Source organism: Gossypium raimondii, chromosome 3 (assembly GCF_025698545.1).
Source record: "Gossypium raimondii isolate GPD5lz chromosome 3, ASM2569854v1, whole genome shotgun sequence".
In the NCBI taxonomy this organism is placed as follows: domain Eukaryota; kingdom Viridiplantae; phylum Streptophyta; class Magnoliopsida; order Malvales; family Malvaceae; genus Gossypium; species Gossypium raimondii.
The window spans coordinates 57,835,061-57,862,938 of record NC_068567.1 but is presented as its reverse complement, the minus strand read 5'-3'; the positions used below and the strand labels follow the sequence as shown (position 1 = coordinate 57,862,938).

The window sequence follows — 27,878 nt, the reverse complement described above, 5'->3', positions numbered from 1 at the left end:
GAAGCAAGGCTGATTTGATCCTTGAGTTCAAACTAAAGATGCAAGAAGTATTTGACATGACTGACTTGGGAATCATGACATACTTCCTTGGTATGGAAATGAATCAGTCAGATCTAGGCATTTTTATCAATCAACATGTATTTGCTTTGAAAATTCTCAACAAGTTCAGATGACAAATTGTAAATCAGTGAGCACACCGTTGGCTCAAAAGGAGAAACTGACTAGCTTTGGAAGTCAAGAAAGAGTTGATGAAAAGTAGTACAGAAGCTTAGTTGGTTGCTTGCTTTACTTGACAGCAACCAGACCTGACCTCATGCATGCTGTTAGTTTATTGTCGAGATTCATGCATTGTTGTAACACAACTCATTCCAAGGCAGCTAAGAGGATACTCAGGTATGTCAGAGGAACCTTAAAGTTTGGGGTCATGCTCAAGAAAGAAAGTGTGCTTAAGTTGATTGGTTACTCAGATAGTGACTGGGCTTGGTCTATTGATGACATGAGAAGTACCTCGGGATATTTCTTTACACTTGGCTCGGGAGTTTTCTGCTGGAGCTTAAAGAACCAGCAAACAGTTGCACAGTCAACAGCTGAAGCTGAATACTTAGCAGCAGCAGCAGTCAATCAAGCCATTTGGCTTAGGAAGTTGCTATGTGATTTAAATGAAGAACAGCATGAACCTACTGAAATAATTGTAGACAACCAATCAGCAATTGCCAGAGCCAAAAATCCAGTTTTTCATGGCAAAACTAAACATTTTAAAATCAAGTTCCATTTTGTTCGAGAGGCTGAGCAGTCCAAAGAAGTAAGTCCCTTTCATTGCAGCTCACAAGATCAATTGGCTGACATTTTGACAAAGCCTCTTGGTACAACAAGGTTTGAAGTCTTGAGAGATTCATGTTGGGTTTGGATGGGCGACTGGGTGCGATGCGTTTAGCTTACCTTTTGTCTCACGCTACAGTATCACTACAGTATCTAATCTCATCGCCACCGCTGTTTTTACACTAACTGCAGGTAAACGCACTGCCTATCCAAACTCACACTCAATTGGTGTTTATTGCCTACAGTCCGTAGAGGAGTGTTAAGCAATGGGCTGCAATGCAACAAGTGACCAGCAGCAATAGCAACAGCAAATCAGCTAGCATGCCAACATCGAGACATAACCAGAAGCAACTTAGCATTTTGTTTCTTTAGTCTTTTTGTAATTTAATCAAGTTAACTTGTAACTTGATATCTAAAGTTAGTAAACTTTTGATTTGAATTTGATGGATGTAATAGCTGATATTATCAGCTTTTCTTTTGTGTATCATTCAAGTTAGCAAATTAGTCAAATTAGTGGGAGTAGTTATATGTTTAGGTACCTGTCAAGTTAATTTTGTAACTTCAATATATTTCAATTTTTTAATGAAAAAGAGTGTTCCTTCAGTTACATTTTCTTTGGCCTTCATTTTCGTTTTAGTTTTGATTGTTGTTTGTGTTGCTCTTGCTGCAATTGTTTCAACAAAATGTAATATGAGGTAAACAAAAATGACTATTTTTATAGTTTACCAGTAAAATATGCATAAAAGGTTAAAACCTTTAAAGCCAAATAGAGATAAATGAACGTTTTAAACACATAATAATTAAACTTCAACATCTTCTAGGACAAGATGCCAATGGCAGCCTTCAAACATCAAAAGAGTGAAGAAAGGAACAAAACTGAGGATACTGACGTTTACCATAAGAAACATATCCGCCATATATATTTATGAATTGCAATTACAAACAAACCAAGACCCGAATATCTATAGATCCTGACCACACGTCTCTGTGTTTTCAAGGGTGCATGTTCATCCCTTCCCCATGTAGACGACTCCTTTTTTAAATCTACAAAAAAGAAAAAGACATAAGATAATTTTCATTTATCAACCATGGAGATTGAAGACCACAAAAATAATTCCAATATGAGTAGCAACAAACGTGATTTTTATTGCTCACTGAAGCGTTTTGGCCATTGGCAGTCCTCCATTAATCTTTTCGCTCGACTGTTCCAGGAGAAGCATAAGCCACGATCAACAACATGACAAGCATTATACGTTCAACACAGGGTGGTTGTTGGGGAAGTGATAGACTTAGGCTTCGGCTTTATGGCAGCGTTTTCGACCCGGCCGTGATGCCATTGATAGACAGAGTTGAGAGCTTACAGGGAGTAATAAGGAAGGTTAAAAGAATAGAAGCTATGGGGCAAACAGGTAGATCCAACTATGTTGATGTAACAAAATTTCCTAAAGCAGGGACATCAAAGTTATCAACAGATGAAATGCCTGAGGTGAGTTGAAAAACTATATATAATTTCGTGCCTTACAATCTTTATATACATATTGGAATTCAACCCGAACTGAGCTAAACCCGAATTCAGCCTGTTATGTAGTCTTGAGTAGGGTTATTCTTGTCAACTGCAAAGAAATGATGGTTAATAAGGACATTCAACTAATATGGAGATTAAAATGACTGTAATGTCCATGTGCTGAAACTTTTTGTAGTTCCAACACTAGCAAGTTTTATCACAAGTGGCAAAGTGCAATTTCCTGAGCAGAAAGGAAGATAAACATTTGGCTTTTTATTATAGAAACAAACAGAAAGACCCTAAGGAATCAAATTAAAATATGCACCTTTTTCCTGGCAAAGATAAGGCCCCATACCATATAGAATTTTGGCTCTTTTTATTTCTTTTATTTGGTCTATAAAGCAAGAGCTTCATTACTACTGCAATCTCAGACCAATCTTCATTTCCATTTGTTAATCAAAACATGCAGGCTCCAACTGCTCCTTCCACTTACAATGAAAAGATTTTAGCAAACTATGTGCCAGTCTATGTGATGCTTCCTGTAAGTTCCCAGTAAACATATCAAGTTATTGAAAGATTATTTATCCACTAACTCTATGTTACTCTTTTCTTTTTCTTTTTCTCCTCAGTTGGGTGTTATTTCAAATGATAATGTTTTTGAAGATCAGCCCAAGATGGAAAAGCAGCTCAAGGAGCTGAGAGCAGCTGGTGTTGATGGGGTAATGGTTGATGTTTGGTGGGGGATTGTGGAATCAAAAGGACCTAAGCAATACGATTGGAGTGCTTACAGGAGCTTGTTTGCACTCGTTCACGAATGTGGATTGAAACTACAAGCCATTATGTCATTTCATCGATGTGGTGGCAATGTTGGAGACGAAGTTACCATCCCACTTCCACAATGGGTGCTTGACATTGGTAAAACAGACCCTGATATATTTTATACCAATCGGAAAGGTAACCGGAACAAAGAATACCTCACTATCGGTGTCGATAATCAACCTCTTTTTGATGGAAGAACTGCTGTCCAGGTTAGTGTATTTCAGGAGCTGTTCTGTAATGATTTTCATATACTTCAATAATGCTTAAGATAGATTGTTGAATTTTTTGTAGTTGTACAGTGACTACATGAAGAGCTTTAGGGAGCACATGTCAGATTTTATAGAAGCAGGGCCCATAATAGATATTGAAGTAGGACTTGGTCCTGCGGGTGAGCTTAGGTATCCCTCTTATACAGGAACTCAAGGATGGGTTTTCCCTGGCATTGGAGAATTTCAATGCTATGACAAGTACCTCGAAGCGGAGTTCAAAGAAGCAGCAACGGGTGCAGGCCATCCCGAATGGGGATTGCCTGATAATGCCGGGGAATACAATGACACGCCTGGATCCACGGAGTTCTTTGGATTGAATGGGACATACATGACTGAGAAAGGGAAGTTTTTCTTGACTTGGTACTCCAACAAGTTAATAAACCATGGTGATGAGATCCTTGATGAAGCTAATAGAGCTTTCTTGGGGTGTAAAGTGAAGCTAGCTGCAAAAGTATATCATTAAACTAAAAGCATTTTTAACCAAAGGCTTAAATCTATCAGCTTTTACTTATTTTTGTGTTGAAAAAACAGGTAGCTGGAATACATTGGTGGTATAAATCTCCTAGTCATGCAGCAGAACTTACTTCAGGATATTACAATTTGAAAGATAGAGATGGATATAGACCTATTGCAAGGATGCTATCAAGGCATTATGCTATTTTCAATTTCACATGTTTGGAGATGAGGGACTCAGAACAAAGAGCTGATGCTAAATGTGGACCTCAGGGACTTGTTCAACAGGTAAAAATATAGGGTCACCATTTTCTTCTGCAGGAAAACAAACTCATATGAAGTACATATCAAGCTGATTGCAGAGTATATTCATCCATGGGCACATTGTTTTGCAGGTTCTGAGTGGGGGGTGGAGAGAGGAGGTTGAAGTTGCAGGAGAAAATGCATTATCAAGATACGACAGCAATGGTTACAATCAGATGCTGTTAAATGCCAGGCCTAGTGGTATCAGCAGAGAGGGTTTGCCAAAGCAAATTATGTATGGGGTTACATATCTTCGTTTATCAGATGAGCTTTTGAAAGACAAGAATTTCAAGATATTCAAGACATTTGTGAAGAAAATGCATGCTGATCAAGTAAGCAAACATTTACATACATGCATAGACAATACCCTTGAGGGGATAAAGTTGGTGTTTTTTCTTTCTCAGGATTACTGTGCAGATCTGGGAATGTACAATCACCAAATAGGTCCATTGGAGCGGTCAAAGCCAAAGTTGGTGATGGAAGATCTACTGGAAGCAACCAAGCCAATGGAGCCATTCCCTTGGGGTGAAGAAACAGACATGAAGGTTGATGATTTTGATGGTGTACTTGCTAATTTGATAAGAAAGCTGTTTTCCTTGTTCAAGTGAGAGAAAAGGGTCAAAAAAATAATTGGGAATGGAGTTGATGTAAGAATACAACGTCGCTAATTACAATATATCACAAAGAAAAAAATAAATAAAAATAAAGAATTCACATATTTTTACGTGGAAACACTCTTGGGAAAAAAATCACGGGGAGAAGAGAAGAAAATTCACTATGTCAAATTCGAATGATAGTATCTAATCAAAGTCAAATATATTATTTTAATAAATACTAAATATATTATACTCATAAATATTAAATATTCTAGAAAAAAGATATATTTTATTTAACTTGACTTGCAAGCAAACTCTTAGAATTTGAGTCACACAACTCTAACAGTCGAAATAAATAAAAAAAACTTTGATGGTTATAAATTATAATATAATCACCAACTTTGTGAATAATTATAACAAATACCATCTGTATTTGCCAGGAATCATCAGGCTTATCACCATAACTTTCATCATTAAAACCAAGTAGAGACAGTAAAATGAAGAAGTGAGACCAAAAAAAAATGATTTGCTCATATTTTCTCTGTACAACTACACACATTTTTCATTGAGAAACATAATTTCAACAATTCTTTTTCTTTTTTTTTTTTACCAAATCATTGCATCCTTAAGTTCTTCTCCATCATCCTCTCTGTTTCATAATATCCCTTGGTCAATCCAGTCCAATTATAGTATTAGTATGGCTTAAGATGTCACACTTTTTTAATGTATTATGTATTTAAAAAAATTATATATTTTGATATAAAAATAATGCTTAATTCAGATTTTAGAGTTGATTTAATAAAAGTTAAATTTACTAATATTATTAGGCTTGAATTTTTAATGTTTTGTTAATAAAAAAATTAGTATTAATTGTGAATTTGTTTCATTTTGTTTAATTTGTCAAATACAATCCAATGGATGTAATTTAATTCAGATTTTTTTGGTTGATTTGATGAAAATTAATTGCTAATATTAGTAGTTAATTATAAATTCTCATTAAATCAACTCTAAAACTCAATTAAACACTAAAAATTTAATAGTGTAATCAAAATATATAAATTTTGTCAAATATAAGAAGCACATTGAACCTAAAAGTAACTCCGTATCACATTAACAACATGAGTTTAATTGGTACCAAATTTGGTCACATTATTTTATAAAAATTGAATAATTAATTTAGTGGTTAATCACATCAACATAAATGGTTGGTTTTTATTAATTTGTTGCATGTATATAGTTGAATTGGAACTAGTAATTTTAGGTAAACAATTATTATAGTTTGATAGTATTACATAATTGGATTAACTTCTCAGTTTTAGTGAATTTTTGTACAAAAATGTAACATTTTCAGAGATAATGTTAGATTCTGACATAAAATGTTTCTGTTTGGATGGTTAAAATAGCACAATCTCATATAAAAACAATATAAGGTTGTGGAATGTTTCTACCACTACAAAAGGAGATGGTTTCTCCACTTTTAAATTATCTCATAATTTGTCATTTTCTTCCTTTCTATTTGTAATTTTCACTTATACATTTTGCATTGAAATATATTTGAGCATGTAGGCGTAATTTGTTAAAGCTCGTTAAATTTCTAGTGTTTTTTATTGTTTTTATTTATATTTTAGTCTTTTGTAAGATACAATTTTTCTAGTATTTTAGTATTTTGTAGGAGATATTTTCTCTTTTTATCCTATGCGCACAACTTGGATTTCAAACATTCTAAAATATGAGTAATTTCAATTCCACACTTCCGTAATTTTATATTCCTGATAATGTGATATTTATTTTTTTTTATTTTTAATAACTTTAAATTATTTTACTTAAATTAAAACAAAATAACAAAATAGAATAAATCGAATTCTCTAATTTCTTTTATATATTCTTCGTGTGCCGCTAAGCTCAAGGAGTCCCAAAATGGGTTATCCGTCCAACAACTTCAGAGATTTGTAAATTGGTTCTTCTTGGTCAGGTGGGTGTTACTGCCTTCTTTTTTAACAAAAATGGGTGCTTCATTTACCATTTAATCATTAATTATGGTAAATTTTTAATAATTTATTAAAAATATTTAAAATTGATAAAATATATAGATACATCTACAATGAATTTATAAACAACTATTTGTCTAGATTCATTCAAGATGAGTACAAAATTATAAATAAATAAATAAATATATTAAAATATATTATAAAAATTTAAATATGTAAAAAATTTGAAAAAAAATTAATAATTTATGAAAAATTATAAAATTCAAAGAAACAACCTGATCAACTTTTCTGAAATATTTAGGATCGGTTCGAGGTCTTAACTCCACGAGCCATATTTGTATGAAGGCATAAACAATGGGTACTACTACGGACCCTGCTTATGATCATAGTCTTCAGGCGATCTCCATGCCAAAGGTAGAGCATCAGTGATAATCTCATCGGTTTCCTCCATTTTGAGCTTGATTTCAAAGTTCTCTTCAGCATTTCAGTTGTCAAAGACATGCAAGGAAAAAGAGTTGTGTAAAGTGGTTGCGAACTGTATATTGAAGTGCTACAAGCAAAGATGTTGTAATGTAACAAATTATTAATTTTTTTATTTCTTTGAATTTTTTGCATATAAAGTTTTTTATAAATTTTAATAAATTATTTATTTTATAGACTTGCACTCATTTTGAATGAATTTAGATAAATTGTTGTCCAGGTTCATTCTAAATATATTTATCAATTTTAAAATATTTTTTATAATTTTTATTTTTTAAAAAATTTGCCATGTCAGCACCCTTTGCACGACAGCGCACTAAACGGTTAAAGCAATCAATTGACAGTTTCCATTAAATGAAGGGTCTAGTTGATTATTTCTTTTGTCATTGAGGGTGAATTTTTTAAGGGCTTAATTTATTTTTCTTATTCTTTTTACTAGTGGCTTTTTTGACCCTTAAGCCTTAAATTATCACATGTGATGTGTAATGAATAGTTGACTTTTCTCTATAAATATGATTAGGACTCATGATTTGAATAGAAATGACATGAACGGACATGACGCAACTATTTCATACAATCTATTCTCAACGTATAATGAACTTGTCTCACTCAATAATTCATATATTCTACAACATAGGTTTGAGGTCTTAGCTTAGCACCACGAGCCATCCCACAAGCAGCCCATAACAGTGGCGATCTTTGTATGAAGGCATAAATAGTAGGTATGTACTAATCTCGCTTGTGATCATAACCGTCAGGTGGTCTCCGTGCCAAAGGCTGAGCATCAGTGATACTTTTTGTAACATTTTAATTTTTTTGTTACATAGCACCGTTTGTCACATAAGCACATTTAATGGTTAAATGGGTCAACTGACAATTTCTATTAATAAAAGAGCCTAATTGATTGTTTTTTTTTTATAATTGAAAGCTGAATAGGTTGAATTTTTTTAAGTGCTTAATTAGTTTTTTATTTTTTTTATTAAGTGTTTTTTTTTTACCTTTAAATTATCATGAATAGTTGACTTTTTCTATAAATATGATTATGATGCATGATTTGAATAGAAATGGCATATGCTGATATGAGGTAATTGTTTTAAATAACCCATTTTCAACGCACAATGAACATTAAAATTAAAGACCACTATCTCACTCACTAACTCAGACAAATTAGATTCATGTATTCTACTATAGGAAGTGGAAAGTCCATAGTTTTAGACTACTGGAACCCTTTTCTTTTACTCTTAAATATGTTAAACAAGAAATCTCTATCCTTAGAATTAAGGGTATATAAATAATCTGAGTCACTCTCGTTTTTCCCTCTATGATATATAACTTCATCAATAATAACTTTGTAAAAATTTAGTCAACACATGATTTCTAATAAGTGAACTAATCCCAACTAGGAGGTTAGACAGATTTTCTTCATGAAATACTATTTAATTGTCTAGTCATAGTAATCAGAATTGTATCAGTACTGGTTGCACCGATCAATACTAACTGTTTTGGACCTAAATTTGATATCAAAGAATTTGTGTACTGTTTTGACCAAAATTTCGATATTTCAACTCATTTCGATTAATACAAACTTGTATCGATGTGTAACTGCCATACTAACATCTTCAGTTTACTCTTGAAGCCTTAGTCGAGTTAAAAAAATCCGTTAGTGAGGGAATTTTTGACAATTGGCATATTACAATAACTATCTGACCTTCTTGAATGGCCGGGAATTTAATGCATATTCTTCCACCTTGTCCTATAATGTCCATTTTCTCATAGTAGCCTACAACAAGTTTTCTTCCTTCTTCATTTTCGTATTCGATTTCCCTTTTCATAATGGGTCGCAAGAGGCTGTTGATCAAGAGAATTGACAACCCTTGTTCTCGTCAAATAGCTTATTCAAAACGCGGGAAAGGCATTCTCAAGAAGGCCACTGAATTATCAACGTTATATGGTGCTGATGTTGCCCTTTTGATGTTTTCTCCTACAGGTCGATTGACCAGCTATACTCACAAGGGAAGGGTGATGAACAATATTAATTCTACTATTATTTACTTCTTTCTCTTTTGTAAGTTATAAATGCATGTTGTTGTAAGCTTTTTGTTGTAAACTTTTCTATTGTTTTGTTTAATAAAAGGTTTCACAAATAGTTAAGCTGACGGTTTGGTCCTTGTCTGTGTTTCTGCTTTATTTCAGACATCTTGACAATGAAGAGGTAGTCTAACTCTTTCTCTTCTCTCCTCGCCTTCAATTTTTAGTGATCCTAACTGGTTATTGCCTGTGGTTACAGTTCTTGTACGAAAGCCTGAAACATTTGAAGTATGAAGCTGAAATACTGGATAAAATAGAGAGGTTTGATGTCCCTTTGTATCTATCTCTTTCTCTCCAAACATGCACATTTGCATGCTTACACACACAGGCAGATGAATTTATGGTTTCTTTTCTTTTCTTTCTTTCTCACAAAGAATTCTTTCTGTTTTTTATCATATGAACAATTTCATCGGCAGTTAAAGCAATGCATGTTCAGATTGGAGGTAAACAAAAACTCTGTATAACTTGCTGCTCTTTCTTAACTATGCTCTTCCATAACTATTTTGGTTTCCCTGCAGGCTCTTGAGAGAAAACCCTGTGAACTAAACCGGAAAAAATATGAAGCTCAGGAGAAGATGTGGTCATATAGTCCAGATGTGTCGAATATCTACTTAATTGCTGAAGCTCAACACCACCAGCAATTTGTTACTAAGGCAATTCAACGAATTGAAAAGTTGAAAGTGAGTTCATTTTTTTTTTCACTATAGTGTGTTTTTTTCTGACATGATGTGATGAATGTTAACATGACCAATGTTTGTTCTTCAAACAGAAGACAAAGCTGCTTGAGAAAGAGACTTCACCTTCACTGTAAAAGCTCAAACACCGTTATCCTTCCTTAGACTTGTTCAAATGTATGGCAGAAAACAGAGATAGGTTAGGGCTGGACAGTAGTTTTAGCACTAGTGTTAGTGTACTCCTTGTCTGAAGTTTGAAACTTTGAGAATGGCAGATTTTATAGTTATTTTAAATATGGTTTGCTTACAATACATGTAGTTGGCAGGTTGTTTAAATATACTTTTTTTTTTTGGACGCAATAAATTGTAGTTTTTCTCAACTATGAAATTCAGATTTTCATGTTAAATATCACCTTTGTAAAGGCAGTTATATCAATCAATACTCAGAGGTGGTCTAGTCTGGATCACATTGTTAAACATAAGAAAGGAGGATAAAGCTGAAAATCAAGAAAAAAAAAATTTAATTTGTCATTCTCGTATTGAAAATATATAGGAATGACGTATTGAAAATTTTAATTATAGTTTCATACAATCATTTTTCATATTCAAACTACTTTGTCGTCTACATATTTCATACATAAATATGACATTTGTTAATTGCCATGGGCATGTGTACAAATAAATGTCTTGATTTTTTTTAAGTAAATGTATATTTTGGCACCTAGTTTCTTGTTCAAGTTTATCTATGAATAATTTTTATGTTTGTTTCTTTCTCTTGTTTGAACCAAAAAAAGTTTAGGTTTCCAATTAAATTTTGATGCCAAATTTAGGTATTGGACAAGTCCAGGTAGGAGGATGTATATTTACCCTTTATGTATTTATTTTGGTTCAAGTACTTGGTGGGTGATTATTGCAAGAAGTTCATATTGAAATACCCAAATCTGAAACAAAATAGTTGTTTTTCAGGCTTTTAAAGTAAAAGGTGATCACTCTCAGTCCATCCTAGAATCCCAAAAATATGGATCCATGAATTAAAGTAGCCATTTAGTTATAATTAAAGCCCAATGGAAGGAATAAGGAGTTACAAACTGAAACCTCAATGGACCAAACCTTGGTCACATTAACATAGGGGCACTCAGCACTACAAACAATAAGCAACCGAAGTAATTGGCTTCAGAAATGAAGAGTGAGTTGTGTAAAAAACCATGAATGTGGCAAAAGGAGGCTTTCATCAAAGCACAATTTTGTACAATATTTACTCACCAAAATGCAAAGAGAGTATTGAGATGAAGAGGTGAGGTTGGCTGGCTGATCATAAAGCTTCAGTCTCGTACTGTTTAACTCAATATTCATCGCATGCACAAACAAAAGCTATGTCACTCAGCCTGTCACTTTCTCTCCCTATCATATCAAAAAAAACCAAATTAGGCTAATGCAAAGCCTGAAGTTCATGTTGGCCATTGGTACAAAATTTCCCTTTTCATCCAGTCACTGTCACTGATGCACAAAGTGGTAAATCAGGGGACATAGCTATATCAATCTCAGTTTGAACCAGAAATGTGTCATGCTTTTTTTGGGGTACAAAAATGTCATGTTTTCACGTTAAGCAGGATGCACCCAACAGTAAAAATGGAGCAAATAAACAACGTTAAAAGATTGGAAAAAAAAAAGGATTAGAGATAATTATACAAAACTAATTAAAACATAAAAGAGGGGTTGATAATGAAAAGATTCTGAGTGTTCCAGGTAAACATTATAGTCTTTAAGATTTATGTAATAAGACCCCAAATATATTAAGATTTGTTGGTTTTGTTTAGGATCAAAAACTACACATTGGGTCCAAATCAGACAGATAAAACAAAATTTCAATGCTCATATATCATTTACTATCAACCAAAAGTGGAAATGATGAACCAAACAAAAACCCTTAATCCTTGCATTCATTTAAGCCCTCTGTTGAAAAGCTAGCACTAACATTTAGGCTAGTACGACCATAAAGACTGAAAAATATAAACCCAAAAGAAAAATCAAAGAGAATCCCTAAAACATTTATAGTATAGTGTGTAAAACCGTATACCCCGGATTCTATTTTTCGTTAGTTAATTACCAAAGAGAAATTGTTGAAGCATGGTTTTCCTTTCCTTGGCCTTGTTAAGCGAAACCAACTGCTCAGTAGCAAAAACGCAAAGACCCTGTGAACAAAGCATGGTTTGAGCCATTGGAGAGTTAATCAACACCTGCAAAAGCTGTTGCCGGTTCAGCCTTTCCAACCCAGCAAAGTCGACTTCAAAAGAAGCATTGTTAAGATGTTGGGTGATGGACACAAAGCTGGAAGTGATGGGCATGGATTGGAGAATGGAGACTTGAGCTTGCAAGAAGCGGATGTACTTATAAGCCTCTTGGAGCATGGTGGCCATATCCATCTTCTTGTCCCATGGCATTAGCTTTTGGAGACAACGGGTCTTGTCGCTACGCTTTTGCCTCCGCTTTCGGGCGAGCTCGCTGTGAGGGATTATTGGAGGAGGAGGAGGAGGAGCGTTGAAGCTCTTGACGATGGAGTCGAGTGTTTGAGGGTTGTTGTCGGAGTGGGAAAGGACTAAGTCGAGACGAGTGCGTTTGGATTTGGGAGTGGAAGAGGCGGAGAGAGGAGGAAGACGGTGGAGGGGGCGGAGGTCAGAAAGGAAGAGGGGAGGGGAGGGGAGGTTAAGAAGAGGGTGGCCGGCTGGGTCAGGGATATCGGAGGAGAAAAGGGAGAAGTCGAGATCAGGGAGGGGGAGAGAAGGGAAGATAGGGTCTGGATCAGGGTCTGGGGTGAAGAAGCAACAAGGGCCGTCGGGTTCATAGGGTAGAGGGAAGAGAGATCGGAGATTGGGGTCGTTGAACAACTTGGGTTCATGGGAGTTTATCATCATGTTGTTGAACTCGGGATTATGAACACTAGAAGTGAAAGGTGAAGGAGCGTAAGAGTGAAGTGGATGAAGAGTGGAACAGAAATCGTATTCCTCCATTTTCATGGTGGTGTTTTGCTTTGCAGAGTGGCCTCAGGGCGAATGTTGGGGACTGACCAATAAAAGCAGTGAAGAGAAATGGGAGAGTGTGCACACTCATATAAGGACGTAACGCGAAGGGGGACGCGTGGGGGTTGATTACTAGATGGGAAGTACGAATGGTGGCCCTAGAGAATTAGCGAAGGCGGCGACACAAGAATCAAAGATGATTGGCCTGCCTTTCATATATCATATATATATATATAACTGACACACAATCCGCCCTTCAGGACAGATCAGGTCAGGTCTGAGACAACCTCTGCTTTGTCGATTTTTTTTTTTTTTTTTTTGGTCTCTTGGAGGGTTTCAAGTCGCCGGGGAATTACATCGGAGAGGCTTGTGAATCTGCATGTCATTGCTGCAAAGAAATAAAGACGTATAAGGTTAAGGACTTGCACATGTTGGGGATTTAGTTGGGATCTTTTGTTACATACTGAAAGCAAAATGGACAAAAAAGGATGCCACTCACTGCTAAAATTTGGAACTGGGATTAGCTTGCTTTGAGTTTTGAGATAGGAAGGAAGAAGGAATGATATTATTAACTATTTGATCATCACTGCTAATAATACATCCTCCTTGAAAAATATGTTGATGATTCCTTTGGCATTCAGGTAAAATAATAAATGAGGCAAAGACTAGGAAAAGTTCTTTAGACAAAAAGGCCTACTAAACGAAATGAATTACAGAATACAAAGATGAAAACTGTACATAAGAATGAGAAGAAAAGGGGCACAAGAAAATGATGTTTTGGAATGATTTTTTACCAACTACCCCTCTTAACCCAAAGGGTAGCTGCCAAACTAAAATTGACAAATCATTCCAAAAACATTTACAACCGTATTTGGCTAATAATATCCTACTGCTCCCCACAAAACTCAACCCCTACAACAATGTCCTCATCTATCCCACATCGCCTGGAATTTCGCAGGTCTATGCTTCAACCATTGCACCATCTCTCTGTCCAGTGAACTATTGTTTAAAACTGCATCTAGCATTGGACTCCCAAAGATTCTTGGACTACCTTTGAATGTCCATATTCGGTCCTTCGGCCATGGTCTCTGGGGTTGCTTCTCCTGCACCAACCACCATATTAAAAACAGTAACTACGGTATTCCTAGTGATTTTCTATACATGGCAATAATCTTTCCCGTCAAATACCGTTGCTCCTCTACATACAAGTTTAACTGTGGGAATGCTACATTTCTATTTATGATATAAATGATAATTAACTTGTCCACAAAACAATCAGGTTAAAAAATCAGGGATGTCATTAAAACTGTGTTAAACAGACAACCTTCGTCCCCAGCAGGCAAGTGACCTACAGAATGCTCGATTTGAAGGCAATTTGAGTGCTGCCCTCAATACTTTGAAATTCAAATAATCCAAAACAGCATCTTACATCATTACAAATGGGGATGAAAGAACTAAGAAGCTTACCATCCATGACAGCATAAATTTGACAGTCTTTGGGCCATAAACACGATGCCTTGATGGCTTCTGAACCTTGGCGTAGAAGCAACCAATGTCAGGTAATGATAAGCAACCCCTACTTGCTCTAAACAGGCTGGAATCTGGATCAACACTGGTCTGGTTATACCAAAAAACTAGCTGCCCCAAACAATAATTTTCACCATACGTCTTGCAATATTCCTGAAGACCTGTGAACTTGTCAGAGTACTTGGGGCTCAGGTCAAGAGGACTAATGTAGACAGGGGGAGAAGTTACTGCTTTGTACTCCTGCGTATAAAATGATTGGTTAGATAAAATGATAATACAATAGCATTCTCTATTTCACAATCCCCCTCTACCCTTTCGGAAAAAAAGAACGTTCATCAGAAAGAAAATAGTAAAAAACTCACCCGAACTCTTATGAAGCACTTTGTGTAAGCATAAATATGGATCAAGTCAGCTGCAGCATCATGCCGACACTTGTACGTACATGGAAGATTCCGAACCTCATCCCTCAACCTTCAAAACAAAGAAATGATTAAGATTGCATCTTTCCTGGAATGAAACAGCATGGAAACAACTTTAAAGAGGACATTCCACTCACCATAACAAAGATTTCTGAAGTTCTTTCAGAATGTTGTCAGACCATGATGGGTCATGCACTTGAATCTTGGACCTCAGATCATTAAGTGTTTCATCTTCCACGTGAGGAGCCATGGACTGAAGAAGCTCCTCAACAAGTGATCCCTCACCTTTCCAGAGAAAGGAAACAGCCTCTTCAGGACTGAGCCTCTCTATAGGTGGTGGAGCCTTTTTGGGGTCACCAAACACGCATCTCATGACATACCTCACCTGAAACAGAATCAAAGATGATATAATATAGGGATACTAATAGAGCATGTACATAGTTTTCTCTCATAATGCAAAGGAACTAGCCTCTACTTAATTTGATATCATTAAACGCAATGTTATAACAAAGATGACTCCCATCCAACCATTAAACCAAATGAAAACAAGAGTAATCCATGCATTCCAAAAAGTTTAAACTTCCAAGATTTTGAAGATTAGCTCTTCAAAATAATAAAACACCAGGTGAAAGTAAAGATTACTATATGAGTCAGCATAATACACATGACCATATTTTATTATGTAGAAGATTTGAACTTCAGATATGTCATTCAGAGACGGAGGAATCACCTTGTCAAGAGTAATAGCCAAATTCTGAAGCCTCTGGTTATAGACACCCTCAGCCTACCTCGTTCAACAGGAAAGTATACAATTAGCACTTACATTTTGACGGTAAGCATAAAAAGCTTCAAACAAACGTAAGCAGATACAAGCAAAGGCACAAAAACATGCAAATGCCGTGTACAGACTAAATGAGAACAGCAACATACCTGAATCTCTGCATCATTCCTCTCTGCATCAAGAGATATGTCTATACAGTACTTGCGCTTCTCTTCCAAATTATGCCGTAAAATTTGCTCAGGGAGCTTTGTTCTCTCAAAATTTATGAATCTCACCTACACCAGAAAAGAAATGTCAGCAAAATAGAAGCTCCCTCCTCCCTCTTTTTTCCTAATCCAAAAATGAAGTAATGAGGTTACAGCAAACCGAAGACATACCACACGAGCTGAGTAAGCAACCAACCAATCAGGCAATCCACCAAGCAAACAGCTTCCTAGGCCAGCCCTCCCTAGCTCAAGGTAATCTTCTTCAGATACAGAATTTAGTTCACAAGCTTCTAGCATTAGCTGTTGTCGGTCAAGTATACCATGCCACTCCTTCAGTACCTGAAGAACAACATAATTCCCTATAATAACTTCTAGGAAACTCAAAAGAGCAAAGGTCAACTTATTCGACAACAGGTAATACCATATCATTTTATTTTTACAGGCAAAAAGAAGATTCCATTTTTTGTTTTTTTTTTCAAAAAAAAAAAAAAACCATCATGAAACTGCATACCTTCTGAAATGCACCTTCACCAGTCAAATTCAAGTAGCTGCCACGGCAAACTTGACTACCACAGAGACAGACAGATGCTTCATATTCTTCCTTGCTCTAACAGGATAAGCACCAATCATGAGCTATAAGAACATAGGAATTATCATCCCTAACAAAGCTGATAAGACAGAAGATTCAAACCTCTGTAACGGAATTATAATCAAATGTAATCTCCTCGCCATATCGTATTGCACGTAGAGCATAGATTCCAATTTGGTACTGACCATCTACAGCGGTAACTCTGCATCCAAGAAATGGTAAATATTAGATGAATTAGAGAAAACAAAATCTTGGTCAGAACTTGATTTGTAGCTAGGCTAAAGTTTGTTCAGGATCACAAGTTACAGGCAGAGGGTAAGGACAGGTCATGCCAATAGAAAAAAGCTTTATGTGCCACAAAAGAACCGAACTATTGAATAAACAGATAATACAGAGACTGATTTAAATACAATTTGTCCTAACAAAAAATGATAAGTTATCTGGAACCACAGGGTAATAGTCATATTAGAAAACAGTCTATCTATTAAAACAAGAAATTCCAAATATCTCTATTATCCATGCTACTTCTTTCAGCTTTTAGGAATCCGAAATCCTTGCACAGTCTTAACTAAAGCATACCCGAAAGTGCAAAAGCTCATAACAGAGTACAAACAATTGAGTTTTATTGACAACAGTTAAACGGGTCCAAGAATTATATGTGTCAAACATCAATTATTTAATTATTAATATAAAGAATTAAAAAAAATCACTGATGAGCATACTACTCCATATTTAAAAAATCTGAATTATTCTGCTCTATAGAAGTCTTGAATTCCCAAACTAGGGAGAAATGGGGAAGAGAAACAAAATGACTAGATATATAGCTTCACAATTCTGCACAGAACAAAATGAGCAACAGAATATACTTACTTGGCTTCACAATTAGGATGACATGAATGACAAATTCGACTCGCATAATTGGCCTTATGCATTGCATCAACAACAACTAAATCATAGCCACCCGCATCACCCTGATAAATAAGAGATGATCAGTAAACATTTTCAGAAAAGCAATTAAAATTAACTAACCAATAATAACACTTAGTACAAGACGTGTTGAAATGGACCTTTGGCCTCTCAAGGTAGATGTTGTAGAACTCGGGAGCTGGATCCTTGCTGTTATTCTGCAACAACCGAATCCCATCTTGCTTCTCAAACCATTTCCAAACAGGATAAACCTATGGAAATTAAAACCCGTGAGGACAAAAGACTTCAAAGAGTCTCTCCATTCAAAAGCCAAAAGCCAGAAAATAATTACACGTGATGATAAATAAAAAAGGTTTTTTTTTTTTAAATATAGCTGAAAGTTAAAAACTGTACAAGAAAAATGTAACAAAATATATTATTTGCACAAAGGCATAGATAAAGGAAACTGTTTGTAATCTAATTCGCATCATACCTCTCCCAAAAACTCTACAACAAAATCTTCTTCTCTAAAACCACCTTCCTTGTTGCAGAGAACACCCAAACCCTAATAAAGCATATCCAGTAGAAAAATAATGTAAACACCAGCATCATAGAACAAAGGAACAAGGAAAAAACAACATAATGTTATTAAACATGAGGATAAAGAACAGAAAATAATATATGAGATATGAAGCATATGTATACCTTTCGGTAAGCAACATAATTGTCATCAGGACGATCATCTATGGCTTTCAGTATACCTTGACACATTTTCATTGTTCGTTTATCACAGTCCACCTCAGCAACTCTTTTAATTTCTTCTACAATGGGCTTCAACGGATACATCATTGGAGTGTTCCCAGTGCCTGTGAATTGTCTAACTTGCTTATTCAGAGTTCGAAGGAGAACATCTTCAATAAAAGATTGCTTATCCTCTAAAGGCCATTCCAACTCCTCCGGCATGGAATCAAGCAAGAGGTTGTGAGTGTAAGGATCAATTCCATAAACTTCTTGCTCTATAACTTCATCTCCAAGCTCTTTTCTGGGTTTATAATCTTTGACTTCAGGAAGTTCCATATCCAACTCCTCAGTGCCAGTTTTTTGAGCATTGAGCTTCTCGGCATAGTCCTCCGGCAAGGATACTTGCATCTTACGCCGCACATCCTCCTCATCAGCTACAACAACATACTGATCAATGACTTCATATTTCCTAGTGACAGGAGGAACCAAACTAGCTTTGGTCATACGAGCACCCCATTCACGGTCATCAGCCATAGAATCAAAACTATCTCCTGCCATGAAGTATCCATCCCCTCTTGACTCCCCAGACCGACCTTCAGGCTTGAAATCCAATTCACTCTCAGTATCTGAAGCGGTACTCTCAATTTCACTCTCACTTTTGCCATCCTCAGAAGAGCGATCAAGCTCATCAGATGTTTCACTTTCTGAGTCAAGCGATTTCCTATTAAGTTTGGACAGACGCTTTCTAATTTCTCTATCAGATGCATATTCCCCATAATCAAAAGCACCATTTGCAAAAGAAGTGCCATTGCTCTTGTTCATGTACTTTCTTTCAGTGACTGCCTTACCAAGTTTCTTCTTGTACTTTGAGAATCCAGTAGGTGAGTCATCTTTCCAAGACTTCAGCAATTCATCTCTTTCATAAGAAGATGTAATCTTAGCACCCTCTTCTAAACGTGTGGCGAGCTGGATAAATAAAGTAATTATGCGATTCATGTCTCGAGCACCTCCACGATTCTTTGTTCTACAACCAACAAATTGGTATACAAACAAATGGAATGGTTAGCATATTATCAGATACTCATGCTGAACATATGGCCGTAAAAATAAAGCACAGGAGAAAGGCGCAAAATTAACAATTTATGTTCAATAAATGAAAATAAGGGAGAGAACAGCTCTAGGCATATACAGAAGAAATCAATTTTAATTCATAAAGAAGAAATGTTATACAATTATAGGCGGGGCAGCCTTCAGACAATTAACTGGGTAACACATAACCACACAAGTCAAATGACTACAGCTTGGATGACTTAAAGCCTTCGCAACTTAGAAATATTCTTTAATTCAATGTATCAAATTAAGATGTAAAAGAGGGAACTAGAAAACCTTACTTTATTGCATCCCTGCACATTCGGCTGATGTCCTCTTTAACATAACCCAGACCATGTCCAATGTAATAACCATTTTTCATTTTCTCCTCAATTTCTGCAACCTGAAAATCAAATGACAGCAAAAGAATAAAGGCTTTTAAACATAATGTATGAAACAAAAAATGCACAAACAGAAAGAACAAGATCCACAGTACCTTGGGCACAAAAAAATCGGAGGTATTCTCCTTCATTATATCCCTTAGACTAGAAGCAAGGAATTCCTCCATCCGCTTATATCCATTTTCGGATTTTTTAATGGCCCATCGCCTGATACGAGCTTCCCTAGATAAAATGGATGAGGACTTCCTGGCATCAAATAACTTTGAACGCCTATATAAACTTTGGCGAAATAATTGGTTTGCAGAGTCTCTTCTATCAACACTTTCAAAATAACTCTTCAATTCGCCAAAATCATCGATAGCATTCCCCAGGCCCGTTTTAAGGCCAGATGAAGTTTTCTCGGTAATTTGTTTCAGAGTCCTTATTTTAGAATTAGACTCATCTGAGATTGTCATAGCATGCAAACTTGTGCTCTTGAACCACCTCAAATTGGGAAATTTGACTATCAATTCCCCAAACTGGCTGCAACCTCTAATATCTATATAAGATAAACTAGGAAAAACTTGAAGAACATCTTCAAGTGTGATTGAACTTATGTTCGTGCAACCAATCAGAACCATGGAATTTATCCGTTCTTTGTTGTAACAGTTCTGCAAATAAAGAATTGTATTAAACCAGAGGAGTAAAGGGGAAAAAAATTATATGCAAGTACTTTAAGCAACCATGAATCATACCAGGATTTTCTGAGCTATAGAGTCACTGCAGTTGGGACCAAGAGATGACAAGTCAACCTGCCTTGCAATACCCTTGTAAAACCTGACAGCAGCTCTCCAGTGTTTACAAGTCAAAGAAGCAAAGACAAGGGATTTCATGTCAGATCTCAAGAAATGGAAGACTCGTGCTAGCACATGACCATCCAACAAACCCCAGTTCCCCATCTCAGTAACGGAACATGCACTCTCTTGTTCATGGAAGGTCACATCACCGCATAAATCTTCAAATGCAAAATCATCCTTTCGGATTGATTGCAACTCATCTTCAATATCATACTCTTCTTCACTTCCATTAATCATCATTCGTGCCCGTTTGCCACTATCTGCAATGTGCAGGCCAAGATTCATCCACATATGAACAAAGAAGAAAGATTAAACAAATGTCTCGTAAATTTACCGAAGGGAAAATTGTGAAAATTCACACATCACACACTCATCTTCACCAAGTCCAAGACAGAACTGAGGACCCTCACCAACTTAAATCAGTCATCACATAAATATCTACACACACACACCCAGTAAACTGGATGTATGCCATATAAAAGCCAAAATGCCATGCCAAAAAGTCAAAAGAGTGAGCAGAGGAAAAAGGAAACAACCTCAAAACACTAGCCTATTCCAAGTAAAATTTCATTGCTTTTAAGAGAAGGTCCACTAAAAAGGCACATTGAAGACAACTATATATTAACCTAATTAATGATTGTTTTATATATTGGAAAATGTAACGAAATTTTGCAAAATACCTCATACCTTGACACTACCAAGAAACTTGTGCAAAGCTCTAGCATCTCATTCTATATTAAATTATTTCTTTGCCAATCCAGATGTAGACTCATGTAGCAATTAAACTAACTAGAGCATACCTGTTTTTTGGTAAATATGCTTGTCCATCTCTTTCTTTGGCTGTTTTGCACTGATCCATGGGTCTAAAACCTCATTTATGGCTGCAGCAAATTCCCGACTCTTAAATGATTTCATTACCAATTTATGAAGCTTCCCACAGGTATATCCAATGAATTGGGGGTGTAGCCTGTGAAACGAACTGGAACTTGTATTATTATCACTAACAGCGACACCTTGGGAATCTAAAAGTGTAGTTCCAGAAGAATCAGCAGATGATGCAACATTCCCAGGCCGATTCCATGCAGTGACTTCAAGACTCCCTGCAGCGGAGGTGACTGGAACCCACATTTGATCATATTTACGAAAAGCACTGCTATATTTCGGGATAACTCCTTGATCTACCAAAAACTGAAGTTCAGAGAATGATGAAGGTCCCCTTTCATGCCCAGCACCATCAAGGTAGTACCATTCACCCAAGTGTAACTGCAACTCATCAATAGTACAAACATGGTCTTTAGGAGTATTAATGGGTGCAAACTTCCATGATCCTTTCAAGCGTTGATCATTAACAGCCTTTGATAGTGAATCACTTTCTGCTGATGATTTCTTGACATCACTAGTTGTCGAGTGTGACCGGGAAGATCTTGAAGAGTGTCTCTCCTTCACTCGAGTTTTTGTGCGAGGTGCAGATACAAATGAACCCTGATCCTGAACCACACATGCATTTATCCTGACTACTGGAAGCATGGTTCCCTTCACTCCTCTTACAGCAGAAGGCTTAATTTGATTCGATCTACTAATATCATTGCAATCATTTCTCTCTTCGGCAATTGAGAAGGCCCAAGGAGGGAGGTCAAGCCTTTTGCTATGAGAAGGATAGTACAGATCATCTTTCATATGCCAGCGAGGGTCCTCATACCCAGACTTTGGCATAAGGCATAAAGGGTAACCATCATTAAGAACAAGTTTTTTCCTCGAAGATCTATCCTGAGTAGCTTCCTCGTTCCTCTTCCAGTCCCCACCCTTGCATGACCATCGACCAGAAAACCAGTCACTAGAGTCAGCACAGGAGGAACAATCAGATATTGCAACAGCCCTGGGCTCTGCAGCCTCCTTTGCATTGGTGTCAGAGTAGCTAGATAATTCTTCAGTTACTTTATCATGCCAATCCCCTGTGCGACTCAAAAGCCAAGGGAAACCTGAAATAGCAAAGATAAGGAATAACGTTACATCACAAGATGGGTGACTAAATGCCAGAGATATCCTGTTACTTTCTTCATTTTGAACTCATCTCAATGTTATTACATATTGTTCATATAAAACTACTGTACTGATTTCATTTCAGTTACAATTCAGCCTCCCACTCTGCTTGGTAAATCTTGATCAGCTCAAGTGCACATAATATCCCAAAAAGACCAAAATGCGTCAGGTAAATTATATTGATCTTGAAAAATCAAAGATGCCATAATTAGGACAAATCTTAATTCTTGATCAACCAAAAGAAATTAAGCATGCATGCAGACAAAATATATGCTGAAATATATCAACTAAAAATATGGAGTATTTAAGTAATTAAGTCCGATGGAATCTAACACAAATGTACAAGAGTGCCACCTTTATTGGTAATTTACACTAGCCTCATCAATACACGAAACTAAAACTTCATATATTTTAATTTAAAAGATGCCCCTATACAGCTATCTGAACCAAGCAAGTAAATTCTGAGCTAAGAATAATCCTTATTAATTGTGGGAGGTGACGAATCAATTGCTGACCACAAACCTAGAAGAATATAAAGATGACTTCAAAAATAAAATTGAAAACTTATTTTACAGATATTAGATTATAAAGGCCAACCATAATGTCTGAAATACTACTATTTTCCAAATTCCAGCTGCATGTACTTGTCAACTTAAAATATATTATCTCACAGTAGAAGATAGGAGGAAAGAATCAATTAATCAAATGCTCAGAGGTGTGATTTGAAATATAATAGCCATGTCTTAATAGAAAAGTATGATTTGAAATATAGGCTTCTACAAGAAATACGTACCATCAGAGCTCCCCCACACTTCCCATTCCGCATCATCAAAGGTCATTTGCAGAGCTTCTGCATGATGGAAAAATTCCAGAGAACAGGAAATAAATAAGAAATCTCCTCAAACAAACACAATCATGTACCTGTCTATGTTCTGTATAGACATATACACATATAAATATATGCGTATTAGTGTATACACATATAAATGCCAAGGAACCGCACAAAAAAAAATCAAGTACCAGAAAAATGTAGGTATATAGACTTCAAGAGGAGTTAGTATTGGAGAAAGAAAAAAAAAAGTACAAAGAAATATTGTTAGTGACGGCATACCCCCAACTATTTCAAGCTCCTTGCCAGGAATAATATTGATACCGTCCAATAGAGCTCCAACCCTTTCGTCAATGTGAAGATCTTCCAAGGAATCAGATGTGGCTGCACTGTCATCTTGGAAGCTCATCGTCTCATCACCACTGTGAGTGCCTAATGGCTTGAGATCTCCAGTTTCTATCAGCAAGTTACCAGGAGCTTCAGGAGGGCTAACCAGCTGAGTTACCGAGTCCGATACAATGGATGGAAAACTGGCAGTCAACAAGGGAGAAGCTGCATTTTCAACAGTCACCCACCTATCACTATCTAAGTGCTTGATTAAATGATCAGACAAAAGAACCCCTTCTTCAACAAGTTCCTTAAGGTCACATAATTTTGAAGGACCTCGCTCGATACCAAAAACATCAAGATAAATCCATTTACCAACAGCGGACTCAGCCACCAAAGGAATGTGAGGTGGTGTGTCGCATATGTCCATGTCTTCCTCCATTGATTGCAGCTCTTCAGGAGGTGCCCCGTCAACAAGAAGAGGAGGTTCTTGGCAATTTACACTGGGTGTTGGAGATTGATCTTCTTTGTGAGACTCACACACGCCATTTTTTTCATCTGATCCATTCAAATTGTGCACGCTGATCCTATCTTGAGATTCTTTAGCTGAGGAATGTGAGTCTCTTCCACTATGATCCCTCCGACTAACTTTATCTTCTTGCCCCTTAGAACCATATTGTGAGCCTCGCTTCTCATTTATGGCACCCTTTTTACTTGTGTCTCTTTGATTTTTGGTCTTACTCCGATCATGTGGAGACCGTTCCAAATAGCTGGGAGTCCGGTCCCTACGATCATGAAATCTAGGCCGATCCTCTGGGGACCGCCCTGCATTGATAGGACTTCTGATTCTATGATCATGATGACGACTCCGATCATATGGGGATCTCTCACGAGAATACACAGATCTATCACGAGCATATGGGGATTTCTCACATGTATATGGGGATCTGTCCCATGGGGATCGCTCCCGTCGAATTGGACTCCGATCCCTGTGATCATAATTCCTGACCCTATCACGTGGGGACCGCTCAGAATATGCTGGACTACGCCCACACTTATCATACACAACTCTAGATGACAAAGAGGATTCATGATGTCTTGAAGTGTACTTTTCCAATGAAGAAATTCTTGATGAAGAAGAATTTTTATAGAACCTCTCAACAGAGTGGCGTGAGTAGAGCTCTGGGTGGGAATTTCGACCAAAATCATCGGAGAGCCTCCTACATTTTGAATTTGCATAGTCGCCATAATCTCCATAGTGCTTGCGGTCACCACTGTCTGAATCAGTGCCATGCCGCTTCGGCCTATTACCAGAAGAAGGGTACTCTCGCCCATGGTTCTTACCATTGCTGTACTCACTCTTATATAAGCCTTCCTCATCCACAATCTTTGAACTGATCCTAGAAGTCCTGTCCTGGCTAGTTTCCCATCTGGAAGAACTTCTGCCATGCAGGGTGCTTCTACTGAATTCCTTCCTGTGATAAAGATCGTCAACTGAGTACTTACCTGAAGGTGGAGTGCGTTCCATCTCATATTTCCAGCTTTTTTCCTTTCCTAACTCATACTTCCTATATTTACTGTAACTGTACTCATCCTTCATCAAGTCCCCCTTATGCCATCTATCAGGAATGAATTCTCCTTTCTCTAGGTCATCTTTGGCGCCTCTCCATGACCCAAATTCTCCCTTTTCAGGTTCCGCTTTCCTTCCTTTTTCCAGAACCATCTCCCCCTTCGCCACCTCCCCTTTTCTCCACTTACCTGTAACAATCTCTCCATTCATCACCTCCCCTTTTTTCTTGGAAACAGTTTCCTCTTTCTCCAGCTCACCTTTCACTTCACGAACAATCTCTTCCTTCACTACTTCCCCTTTCCTACATTTCTCACTAGTAATCTCTCCCTTCTCAATTTCCCCATTCTTCGACTTGTCAGTCCCAACCTCCCCATTCTCCCCTTCTCTGGGCCACTTCAACGTCCCCAATTCACCTTCTTCCACTTCCTCCTTCTGCCCAGAATTATCACCTTTATCAATCTCTTTACTGCTTTTCAGTCCCGCTTCAGTCTTTGCTTTAACTACCAATTCACTCTTCTGTGATGTTGCTGCGGCTGCGGCTGCTGCTGCTGCTGCTGCTGCTCCCACCACCACCTTCTTCTTAACCACCACTACTTTCTTAACCTTGACCAGTTTCTTTTTCTTTCGCGGCAGCTGCGGTTGTGGCTGCTGCTGTTGTTGCTCTTGTTGCTGCTGCTCTTGTGGCTGCTGCTGCTGTTGCTGCTGGGCGTTGTCTTTGAGGTTAACGGGCTTTGTAGTGAGCTCATTGTTGGGACAAAGCGTTTTTTCTGTAACTGGAAATCTCTCCATGATGTGCTGATGTTGATGCTGATGCTGCTGCAAAGGCATGCACGCAACTCCATCGCCCATGGAAATCTCCACAAGTTCCCCCGAATTCTCCAACTTCTCTCAAACCCTAGCTCTCTCCCCTTTCCCGGGTCTATCGATGCTCATACTTCACAAAAACTCCTCCCCTTTTTCGAACTCCCGAAATCTTCCCCCCTCCAAATTTAACCTAATTCACAACAAAAATTTCACCAAAAAAAAAACCCACATCAACCAAATCAATGTAGGGTTCAGTGAAAAGAAGAAACCAAAGAATCAAGAAGAGAAAACAAAAGCATTCGAAATCCACACGGTTTCTAGGGTTTGAACACCGCGGAATTAAAAAGAAAAAAGAAACAATGTTTTGAATTAAAGAAGAGATTAAAAAGACAAAAGAATCTACCGAGAGAAAACAATAATCGAGGGCGAGGAAATCGTGAGAGAAAGCTATAAATCGACGAACGTGAAGAACAGATCGAGAGAAAACGACGACCAACTTGAGAGCTGCTGCGTGAATAGAAATCTTTGCGCCAAACAAACAGAAATAATAATAGAAATTATAAAATAAAAATGAAAACGAAAATTCTATCAAATCCCTCTTTTTATTTGGCTCTCCTATTATTTATTTATCTTTTTATTTTTTTCCTCCTCGGTGTTGTAATGTATTCTCTCGCCTTCGTGTTATTGGTCTGAAAGAGGAAACCTTCGTGATGTAAATTTCTTTGTATTTTTTCCCCCTTTAAACCATCTTTAACCTTTGATTGTGAAATTTACGGATTTAAGAGGTGAATTCTTTTAAAGTACAATAATACCCCTCTTATTTATACGTAATTACAAATGAGAACTGATGTTGAATCGTATAATACTAGTGAGGACATTTTCGGAGTTTTTGACCCTTCAGCTCTTCAGTATCCCTCCTACGCCTTCAAACCAATTGACTCGGATTGTATTTTTTTTTTAATATTAATGGACCTTTTAAATTCACAATACTGAATAATTATGAAATGTTCCAATAAAATCAACCCTAAAAAATAGTAAGATCTTAATTTTGTTATCAATTTCTAAAATATTGATTTTTTTTAATATGTAAAGTAAGACCTTTAATTTCAATCCATAATATAGCAAGTTGGAGCAAATTAAATAATGTGCCAAGGAATTTTAAATATAGATTTTGTATTAAACAGGAGACATTTACTAAATATGAAAAATGATGAAATAAAATAAATATGATATTAAATTTAATATATAAAATTATACCTATATTTTAATTTTAATTTTTTATGTCTACACAAAAAAAAAAACATACAAACAATAATTATAATAACTAAGATTTATTTGCTATATAAGAGAAGATCAAACCCAAAAAAATGAAACAATACAACATAGGGTCATTAATTCATAAATTTAATCAAAAAAATCCCGAATCAAATATTTTCTTTCTTGTTGTGCGAAGACGGACGATGGAGAGGAAAGTTGTCGGCGCCGGCGTCGGCAAGTGAGATTCTGAAAGTGCGTAGATTAAAAAGGGGGTTATATTTTTTGGGGAGCTGGGATATGATGCAGAGAAGGGGGATAAAGATGAAAGATGGAGAGTTTTGGGAGAGGAAAGGGACTCTCGAATAACAAGGCTATGATTGTTGGGCTTACTTTAATGCTAAAAGTGGCGCAATTTATTGGATTTTCATTCATTTTTTTAATCGACTTGTATGAGCTACCATGTGGAAAGCCCAGCCGCCATAGTCTGCTGGTGCATCAACAGTCTGTAGGGATGTTCTATGCTTACTGGGCTTTGCCCAATGGAAG

The 27,878-nt window shown here is 36.7% G+C and overlaps 4 protein-coding genes and 1 long non-coding RNA gene across 5 annotated transcripts; 2 read left to right on the top strand and 3 right to left on the bottom strand.

Annotated features, from left to right (window-relative positions):
• Positions 1-1,592: 1,592 nt before the first annotated feature.
• Positions 1,593-2,095, bottom strand: LOC105794946 (uncharacterized). Its single transcript, XR_008194585.1, has 2 exons — positions 1,957-2,095; positions 1,593-1,863 (listed from the first exon to the last, which is right to left on the bottom strand). It is a non-coding gene; the product is annotated as an uncharacterized LOC105794946 (long non-coding RNA).
• On the top strand, positions 1,893-4,885 carry LOC105794945 (beta-amylase). Its single transcript, XM_012624352.2, has 7 exons — positions 1,893-2,305; positions 2,793-2,864; positions 2,953-3,351; positions 3,434-3,862; positions 3,943-4,152; positions 4,260-4,499; positions 4,572-4,885. The coding sequence occupies exons 1-7, from the start codon at positions 2,057-2,059 to the stop codon at positions 4,773-4,775; spliced, it is 1,803 nt and encodes a 600-aa protein (XP_012479806.2). The 5' UTR covers positions 1,893-2,056; the 3' UTR covers positions 4,776-4,885.
• A 4,179-nt stretch (positions 4,886-9,064) lies between these two features.
• Positions 9,065-9,739, top strand: LOC105795996 (agamous-like MADS-box protein AGL66). Its single transcript, XM_052628950.1, has 4 exons — positions 9,065-9,250; positions 9,366-9,443; positions 9,519-9,580; positions 9,736-9,739. The coding sequence occupies exons 1-4, from the start codon at positions 9,065-9,067 to the stop codon at positions 9,737-9,739; spliced, it is 330 nt and encodes a 109-aa protein (XP_052484910.1).
• Positions 9,740-11,016: 1,277 nt separating this feature from the next.
• Positions 11,017-13,481, bottom strand: LOC105794944 (transcription factor bHLH117). The gene is made up of 2 exons (XM_012624348.2): positions 12,101-13,481; positions 11,017-11,394 (listed from the first exon to the last, which is right to left on the bottom strand). The coding sequence occupies exons 1-2, from the start codon at positions 13,005-13,007 to the stop codon at positions 11,336-11,338; spliced, it is 966 nt and encodes a 321-aa protein (XP_012479802.2). The 5' UTR covers positions 13,008-13,481; the 3' UTR covers positions 11,017-11,335.
• Positions 13,482-13,685: 204 nt separating this feature from the next.
• LOC105794943 (histone-lysine N-methyltransferase ATXR3) lies at positions 13,686-26,795 on the bottom strand. The gene is made up of 20 exons (XM_012624347.2): positions 26,479-26,795; positions 23,657-26,265; positions 23,339-23,395; positions 21,306-22,484; positions 20,404-20,765; positions 19,765-20,319; positions 19,571-19,671; positions 18,144-19,203; positions 17,932-18,003; positions 17,600-17,710; positions 17,403-17,503; positions 16,635-16,734; positions 16,455-16,550; positions 16,115-16,282; positions 15,887-16,012; positions 15,687-15,740; positions 15,094-15,341; positions 14,900-15,008; positions 14,478-14,777; positions 13,686-14,113 (listed from the first exon to the last, which is right to left on the bottom strand). Exons 2-20 carry the CDS (start codon positions 26,118-26,120, stop codon positions 13,937-13,939), a joined length of 7,440 nt encoding a protein of 2,479 aa, XP_012479801.1. The 5' UTR covers positions 26,121-26,265; positions 26,479-26,795; the 3' UTR covers positions 13,686-13,936.
• Positions 26,796-27,878: the final 1,083 nt, after the last annotated feature.